The sequence below is a fragment of the Anabrus simplex genome, chromosome X (assembly GCF_040414725.1).
Source record: "Anabrus simplex isolate iqAnaSimp1 chromosome X, ASM4041472v1, whole genome shotgun sequence".
Lineage (NCBI taxonomy): Eukaryota > Metazoa > Arthropoda > Insecta > Orthoptera > Tettigoniidae > Anabrus > Anabrus simplex.
Genome location: NC_090279.1, coordinates 160,369,817 through 160,379,161, shown reverse-complemented (window position 1 = coordinate 160,379,161; position 9,345 = coordinate 160,369,817). Strand labels below are relative to the sequence as shown.

The window sequence follows — 9,345 nt, the reverse complement described above, 5'->3', positions numbered from 1 at the left end:
TTCCGATCTTGTACAGTGTAACACGTTACTCCTATTCCAGCTTACTAAGTTCTTTGTGTCCCTGCTCAGTATCGAATGTAATACCTCCATGAACCTCCTCATACCCGATATAATTTTTCTTCTTTAAGTGCATCCATCTAAGTGTGATCATGCTAAAATAGGGCATTAGTGATATAATCGTGTGCTTTTGTGATATAAGTGTAATATATTAATGATCTTGTGACTGGGAAAGAATTTTTTGAATCCCAAATAAATATCCGCAAGACAAGACAAGATCGTTGCGCGCGAAGGGACTTTGGTCGTACGGTATGTAATAGTGCTTGTTAGACGAAAATTTGTTGAGAATCTTTCGCATTGAACGAGATTTTTGATCCAGTTTTTTGAGAGTATGGTGTGAAATTATAATTATGCGCGTCCTTAGTGTGAAGAAATAGTATTATGATCATGAACGTACTTCACACTGAACTACCTAGCTGTTGCGAGTAAACGTCTGTGTGATTGTTCTTCTTACCTGCTGTTTGGAATAAATAAATTCAAAATATAAACTGTGTGCATTATGCTATGTTTTACTTTCATCCTTCTCGTATTTTCCATTCCCATACATAAAAGTCGTGGGAAGTGTTCAACGAAAGAATGAGGTTATGTTAGATCGTGATTTAGGCAAGTATGGGCGTTTTGGGGTTTTATATGAATTGCATTAACATTTTCAGTAATCAATGTTGTATTTATCACTTAATAGATATAAATTTACATTAAAATGCGAACGGTGAAACAACGATACAAACTAGAATTATAACAGTATTGCCAACATACAAATACGGTAATTGCAATTTACTTTTCAAGTGAAAGACACGAGAGAAGCTTTAGATACAACTTCCCTACCGAAATACAATCATTATCTCTATCACAATTAAAATTTTAACAAAGTAACAACTATCATCATCGTGTTTACTACGAGGTACTATCGCGGGATTTATTTCCTTATGTTCCTTACGTGGCCACTGTAGCTTCCATGACCTGTTTTCTCAGCCAACTTTATTATACAGGAGTGACGGATCTATTTCTCTTATATGATCCTTGATTATAACGTATGCAACGATCATCTTAACACGTGCATTATAATTATATAAGGAGCACTCGAATGAGTATTAAGTTTGTTGTCCCAATTTACATTGTGCTGTATTCTGTTAGAGTCTTTATTCTGTTCTTGCACTTTAGCAGATGGTAGCGGTCGCACTTTTCCTTACACAGTGTACAAACACAGTCATCTGTTGGATTGTGGAATTTTGTCTTTGCGCATATTTTGTGGTGGAAGCCATGTATTGCATATCTTGTTATGACATGTCTTTGCTCTTGAAGTTGCTTGGTCCAGTTTCGATCGATCATGGCGTCATTTCCGTAGAATTCGGGTCTATTTCTGCGCGTTTCTTGAGAAGTTTTTTCTGAAGCTCTTGCAATGGGCCGGTAGATGGCAGTGGTAGATTGAGTCGTAGATCCTCAATGAAGTAAGTTTCCCGTGCCAGTACATAAACAAGTCTGGAGGGTGCCAGTTTGCCTACTCCTAGGGCCTTCTTCAGGAACCTTGCTTTGACCCTTTCTATCCTCTCCAAGTCACCGATTGTCAGGTTATCCCATATTATTTCGATTCCGTACGAGACAATTGGGGTTATTGCGGTCTTGAATAGAGTCATCGCTGTGTTAAGGGATAGCATAGAAATATTCTTGATATTGTGGATGGCTCTGATTGCTGCTGTCGTTCTGTCTATGACGTGGCTGTTGAAGGATGCCATGCTCGTTTGGAACGTGATGCCCACGTATTTGAATTTCTTGACTATTTCTAGTGGTTTATTATTTAATGATATAGCGTCGTCCTTGGCCGCCTTGCCACCTTTTCTGAAGACCATCTGTACTGTCTTTTCCTGGTTAATTTCAAATTTGTTATCTGAAGCCCAAGCTTCTAACTTCATCACTGTCGACTGTAGTTCTGCTTTTGAGCTCGATCCCAGAGCCATGTCATCAGCGTACATTATTAGAGTGGTCTCAGGGGAGTCCGTCATTATCTGTGTGATATCTGCCGTTGCTACGTTGAATAGTAGCGGGCTTAGCGGGTCTCCTTGGGGTACCCCGTTTGTTTGAATTACTTTCCCGGATGAGGATGCTCCATCTTCAATTTTGATTAGGTTGTAGTCTAGTATGGTCTCAACGATTCTCACGAGCGTGTTGTCACCAATCATTTGTTTCAATTTTCCTATCAGAATATCTCTGTCGATAATATCAAAAGCCTTCTTATAGTCAACAAAGACGACGTAGTACTTCCCTTTTGGATGCCTCATTGCCTCTTCAATTTTTTTCTTTCAGGTATGCTGCGGCTTGTAACGTGCTTTTTCCTTTGCGGAAGCCTAGTTGGCATTCTGGTATGAATGGGTCTATTTCGTTGTTCAGGCGATTCGCTACAATAGTTGCAAATGCTTTGTATAAGTTGCTTTCTAGAGCTATACCTCTATATGAGTCGGGGTTTTCAGTTTCTCCTTTCCCTTTGTACAAAATCTTCAGCGTTGCCGTTCTCCAAACTTTCGGTATTTTGCCTAAATTTAGACATTTGTTGAATAGTTCTGTCCAAAGCTGTAGTAAATGGTCTTGAGTACTTTTTAAGTGTTCTGTATATATGTTGTCCGGTCCTGCTGACTTCCCTTTTTTTCCTTTGCTGATTACCATCTGTACTTCCCCTGTGGTTAGTCTAATTTCGTGTTCTGGATCGATAGGGTGGTTTGCGGTGTCACCTTTTGCTCTGCTGTCCCTGTTTAGAAGCGCTGAGAAGTGTTTTTCCCATGTTTCCATTGGTATTTCCCTCGCTCTACACTCTTGCTTTTTCTTGAGGGCCCGAAATGGGTCTGTTTCTGCTTCGACTGCAATCTTCTTGGCTTCTGCTTCCAGGTATTTAGCTCGCTTCTCTTTTAGAAGTTTTCTGTAATTTCTTCTTTTGATGGCATATGCTTCCAAGTAATCAGCGGTCTCCATTTTTCTGGCTGAGTATAACGCGCGTAAGGTGTCTTTTCGTGCTATGTAGCATTGCCTGTCAAACCACTTTTGCGCTCTCCTTTCTTTCACAGGCAAAGCGGTTTCCTGTATCAGATTTGTAGCAACTTCTACTGCTTCATCTAGGTGTCCTCGAGCTACAAGTGCTCTTGCTTTTTGTATATTCGGGTGGTTTTGCAGTTTCGTTCCATCAATATTTCTTGAAATTGTGATGCCTTTATCATCGGGGATTAGTGTTTTCCGTGACTCTTTGTGTTCAATTTCTGTGCAGATGGGTATATGTTTTCTGATTGGTGTTGACCCTGAGGACCATAGACCTTCCTGTTTCCTTATCATAAATTTTTCACCTGTGTAGAATAAAAGATCAATTGCACTAGAGCCATTTGGTGCAAAGTATGTTTTAAGGTCTTTTCTGTTTATCATTGTGTAACCTTCATCCCTCAGCATTTGAATAACTAACTCCGATTTTGCGTTCGGCTTGTCTATCCTGCAGTTGAGGTCATGCGCGATTATCACTTCTTCCGCAGTATTTACTTTCCCTGTTGCATTAAGTACTGATTCTACTACATCTTCTATTGAATTATCTGGTGCGATATATATTCCTATTAATGTTAGGTCAGTGGTCTTAACTATGATTGTATTTTCACTTCTCCGGATTTCATGTACTCTTCCAACAGTTGGTTTGAGGAAGCATGAGACTCCTCCAGCCGGTCGACCTCCTGTTGGCGTTGCAAATGTGTGGTATCCATAGAATTTTGGTAGGTCTGTTGGTTCTAAAAGAAAAGTTTCCGTAGCTATGATGACATCGAAATGTTCCATTGTCTTTGGGGGTATTAATGGTAAGACGTTTTTTAGTCCTTCGATGTTCCAGAGAAGAGTCTTGATTGTTTTATTATTCGAGGGACACTCCAATGTTGCGTCTTTGGCCTCGAAAAGAAAATCTTCTAACTACAATACCTTTAGGCCAGAAATCTGGTTTTTCTGTTGTTTGTAGAAACTCAAAAGGAATTCCCAATTTGCAGGCTTTCATGGGCCCAACTGTATTAAGCATCTCACAGGCTTTTATCTCTGTAATGCCATTTCTTAATAAATAGTTTTTGATGTTATCTTCTGTGGTTCCTTCTTTTATCTTTCCCACATATAACCATGCTGTTTTGGCTGCCGGTTGTAGTTCTTCGTTGCTTTGTTTCGTCCCGATGATGGTCCTACGATGCTGTTTCGATTTCTTCACCACTGTGTTCCAGGGTGTTTTTTCATCGGGTCCTGCTTCTTCGGTCAGTGTTGGTAGGGTGGATTCATTAAGATCACTCGTTTTCTCCTTGTCTCCGAAGTCAGTATACGAGCAAGTTAGAGGCAGGGGGGTGAAACTCTAATAGGGCTTTTGGTTCCAATCTGTAGCTAGCTTCAGGTAGTTTCAGTCTCTTTTTCTAGATGGCGCTGGAGGTCATTCATAACGTGTAAATAGTTATATACACGTTCTGTAGATGGCACGCTAGTAAGCATGAAATGAGCGTTGTTAATAATTAAAGGCAGTTTGTCTCGAAGTGAAGTATTTAAAGTATTTCAAGTCTAACCTCAATCAGTGGGCACTTCTCACAAATTAATTAGCCATAAAACGTCAAGCATTGTGGAGATAATATTGCTGAATTGCATCGAATTCGACTTTACCCAATCGATTAACCTTGTTCGAACTTATATCGATTTTAATCGATAGTTCCCATGATGCTACAGTATTTGTGTTGTTTGAATCAGGGGGGTGAAACTCTAATAGGGCTTTTGGTTCCAATCTGTAGCTAGCTTCAGGTAGTTTCAGTCTCTTTTTCTAGATGGCGCTGGAGGTCATTCATAACGTGTAAATAGTTATATACACGTTCTGTAGATGGCACGCTAGTAAGCATGAAATGAGCGTTGTTAATAATTAAAGGCAGTTTGTCTCGAAGTGAAGTATTTAAAGTATTTCAAGTCTAACCTCAATCAGTGGGCACTTCTCACAAATTAATTAGCCATAAAACGTCAAGCATTGTGGAGATAATATTGCTGAATTGCATCGAATTCGACTTTACCCAATCGATTAACCTTGTTCGAACTTATATCGATTTTAATCGATAGTTCCCATGATGCTACAGTATTTGTGTTGTTTGAATTCCAAGTGCTCATGTGCTTGTGATGTAAATCTTAGTTCCTTGTGCTTGTTTATTTGAAATATATCTTCGCCAGTCCTCCTGAAATCCTGTATTTCCTGTTTGAGTACACGTCAGGGGCTGAAAGCTGAATGGTTCTATTAATGTAGTTCTATATATTTCCTGTCTCAGTGCATTTAATTCTGTTATTTTTATTTTCATGTGGTACTTGGATATTGATGTGATACCCCATTGTCTTGCATATGGTGTGCTCTGTTGTCTTGCTTTCGAAGGGATTTCTTATTTGTTATAATATCAGCTTTGTGTTAATGTGTCAATCATTCATTTGAAGTTAAAGCTGCTTTGAGGTGTGTGGTTATGTTCTCAGTAACATAGTATGCCATACGAACTAGGGGTATCAGATCATTATTTACAACGTAGTAAGTACTTGGAAATAAAAATATATGAATTACAATGTATTGGGCATGGAAGTAGTAGAATTGCATTATTATCGCCGTTTGTCGGGGGGTGGGGGGCGAAGAGCAGGGAAAGGAGGGGGGAGGAGCCGTAAGCATACCCGGATGTGCGTCACTGCGCCGGATGTTAAAACTGCGCGCTATCTGTTGATAGTAATACTAAGGTATTGCACCAGAATGCACACTGTGGCGCTATCTCGGAAAAGAGACTAAAACTACTAGTGCCAAGTGGCTTGGAACCGAAATTTATCATTGAGTTTCATCTCTATTCTATTCTATCCTCTTTGGTTTGAATTCCAAGTGCTCATGTGCTTGTGATGTAAATCTTAGTTCCTTGTGCTTGTTTATTTGAAATATATCTTCGCCAGTCCTCCTGAAATCCTGTATTTCCTGTTTGAGTACACGTCAGGGGCTGAAAGCTGAATGGTTCTATTAATGTAGTTCTATATATTTCCTGTCTCAGTGCATTTAATTCTGTTATTTTTATTTTCATGTGGTACTTGGATATTGATGTGATACCCCATTGTCTTGCATATGGTGTGCTCTGTTGTCTTGCTTTCGAAGGGATTTCTTATTTGTTATAATATCAGCTTTGTGTTAATGTGTCAATCATTCATTTGAAGTTAAAGCTGCTTTGAGGTGTGTGGTTATGTTCTCAGTAACATAGTATGCCATACGAACTAGGGGTATCAGATCATTATTTACAACGTAGTAAGTACTTGGAAATAAAAATATATGAATTACAATGTATTGGGCATGGAAGTAGTAGAATTGCATTATTATCGCCGTTTGTCGGGGGGTGGGGGGCGAAGAGCAGGGAAAGGAGGGGGGAGGAGCCGTAAGCATACCCGGATGTGCGTCACTGCGCCGGATGTTAAAACTGCGCGCTATCTGTTGATAGTAATACTAAGGTATTGCACCAGAATGCACACTGTGGCGCTATCTCGGAAAAGAGACTAAAACTACTAGTGCCAAGTGGCTTGGAACCGAAATTTATCATTGAGTTTCATCTCTATTCTATTCTATCCTCTTTGGTTAGAGGTCTATAGTTCCGGACTTGTGCTGTTCCATCCACGCACACGCACGCACACGTGCATTGCGATTGCGTTCTGGCTCTTTGGCAGCACTCATTCTCTTTGTTTGGCAGTTATGTCTTTGGTTAGGTGTGTTATGTGAAGCATTATAAATCAAGAACTACTAACAGTCAAGACTTTTCTTCTTAATGAATTGTCACTAAATTTTTGAATTAGCATAATTTTCGAACAGGGCTAAAGTTTTCTTTGTTATTGATTTCGAAGTGTGTGTTTAATTGTAGTCTAATAGCCAGTTTTTAATACTTTTTGGATATTGAAATTGATTTGTACCAATACAGGCTAATTGGTGGTGAATATGGACACAAACTGGAAGAATTTAGGTGTTAAGCTTTGCTTGCCTATAAAGGAGACGATTGAAGAGCTTGGCTTTCGGAATTCAACACCTGTGCAGGTACATTATTTCCTGTAAAGTATTGTATATAATTATTTTTCATAATCACCATTGATAGTCTTTGTAACTGAATGTTGTTCTGTAGGCTGCTTGTATTCCGCTGCTGCTTAAAAACAAAGATGTTGCTGCCGAAGCGGTGACTGGTAGTGGGAAAACTTTGGCTTTTCTAATCCCACTTCTAGAGTTGTTACTGGTAAGTTTCACTCGTTAATTCAAAATTGTGTGATTTGTGAAGTTGTTCTGTAAACTTATCATCAATAACTGCATACTTACTGTAGTGCATGAACCTGAGTAAGACTGTTATTTATATTTTGAGGTAGGCCTACAGCCTGTCAGCACTTTGGTTTATTGGCAAAATATTTATTTCTTTAATCTAGAAACGTGAAGAACCTCTTAAATCTCATGAAGTTGGTGGCATCATAATTTCTCCTACTCGAGAGCTTGCTACTCAGACGAGTCAAGTACTTGCACAGTTTCTCAAGAACATTGGTAGTATCAGCCAGTTGCTTCTGGTGGGTGGCAGCAGTGTGGCATCAGATGTTAACAGATGGAACAACAACGGTGGAAATATCCTTATAGCTACACCAGGCAGACTTGAAGATCTACTGACTAGGAAGTATGACATAAACCTACCAGCTGCTGTAAAATCATTGGTAAGTAGTGAACAGACTGTCTTTTATTTTGTTGTTGGTAACACCAGTACTTGAGGTGGGGCAGAAATGAATCCAATTACCATACTTCATTGGGTAAAACTTCAGCATTGATTCACCGCATAATGTGCTGCACTCTAGTGCTATTAAAACAATGTGTGTGTTCTGACAGCTCCAGCATGGTAGTATGGGATGGGCAGTTACTGTGGCAACCAGTACACGCCTCCCGTTTAAACAAATTCCAGCTAGATGAGCTCTCTCCCTTTTCCTACCCCCTCTGTCTTAAAGTGCCATGAGGAAGCCAGTCCAAGTTTCACAACATTGTGAATTGGTATACCGTATCTTGATTTATCAGTTTCATTTTCCGTATTGACCGTTATCGTAAGTTATAGACGAGAAAGGTTCCACCTTATCAATACAAATTTATTTATACAAATATCTACAGTACCGGTTTCGACTCTTTACATGTAGTCATCCTCAGCTGTACACCGTTACCTTTACATATATCAAATTAGTTGATTTGCCTTGTCCATAATAATAGTCATAATCAGGGAACGGATTTATATGCACTAATAATGAGCTTATTTTATCAGCCCAGACGTTGACAGGCGTGATAATGACCTGCACACCAGTTAAAATATTAATTTTTCGAATATAGATTTTTAATTTATTTCTCCATTATTGAGAGGACTACTTTTTAGTCGAAATATGGACTATATTGATTTTAATGACGAAGGATATGGAACATATGTGTTAAACTCCAAAATATGGAAAAATATGGAAAATGAATACTCCATTTTTCAACTCCACACGTCATGATTCATAAAGATAATGCAAAATATAATTAATTTTAGCTTCCTAAAGAGAGATCTATTTACATATAAATCCGTTCCCTGGTCATAACGATAGAATATATCTTACTTCTAATTGAGCATACTTCAGGGTAAATTCGACTATGTACAATCTAAAATGTGTAGGTGAATCTTTTAGGCCTAAAATCATATAAATGGGCTGTTATTAAAAGTACAATTATGTAAACATGTGAAATGATGTCTTAACTGTACTGTATATTAACTTGAACTGTATATTTTAAGAAAACATTTTACATGTATCACACATATTTTAAAAAAAGTGTTTATGTAATTGTACTTAGAATAACAGCCCATTTACATGATTTTAGGCCTAAAAGATTCACCTACACATTTTAGATTGTACATAGTCGAATTTACCCTGAAGTTTGCTCAATTAGAAGTAAGATATATCCTATCATTATGACTATTATGGACAAGGCAAATCAACTAATTTGATTTATGTGAAGGTAATGGTGTACAGCTGAGGATGGCTACATGTAGAGAGTCCAAACCGGTACTGTAGATATTTGTATAAATAAATTTGTATTGATAAGGTGGAACCTTTCTCGTCTATAACTTGGTATACCGTAGCCAATGTGGCCAGACTATATAACAGTGTCTGCTTTAAGTGATATCATTATCTGTATAGTGTGTTTTTGAAATCAGCCAAATATTTATGGTGCTATTGGGTTTGTGTTAATAAGTGCTAATAATAAGTGTATCGTTA

The 9,345-nt window shown here is 38.4% G+C and overlaps 1 protein-coding gene across 3 annotated transcripts in view; it reads left to right on the top strand.

Moving 5' to 3' along the window:
• The first annotated feature begins 4,291 nt into the window (after positions 1-4,291).
• Positions 4,292-9,345, top strand: part of LOC136886484 (ATP-dependent RNA helicase DDX55) — a 73,443-nt gene continuing 68,389 nt past the window's right edge. The window contains exons 1-4 of one of the 3 annotated variants that reach the window (XM_068230996.1): positions 4,292-4,310; positions 7,005-7,117; positions 7,203-7,310; positions 7,495-7,770. In XM_068230996.1, coding sequence (XP_068087097.1) covers positions 7,022-7,117; positions 7,203-7,310; positions 7,495-7,770 — 480 coding nt within the window. In that variant the 5' untranslated portion in view covers positions 4,292-4,310; positions 7,005-7,021. Of the gene's footprint in view, positions 4,311-6,668; positions 7,118-7,202; positions 7,311-7,494; positions 7,771-9,345 lie in introns of those variants that run through there. The other 2 variants (XM_067159294.2, XM_067159293.2) reach the window with 2 other exon arrangements.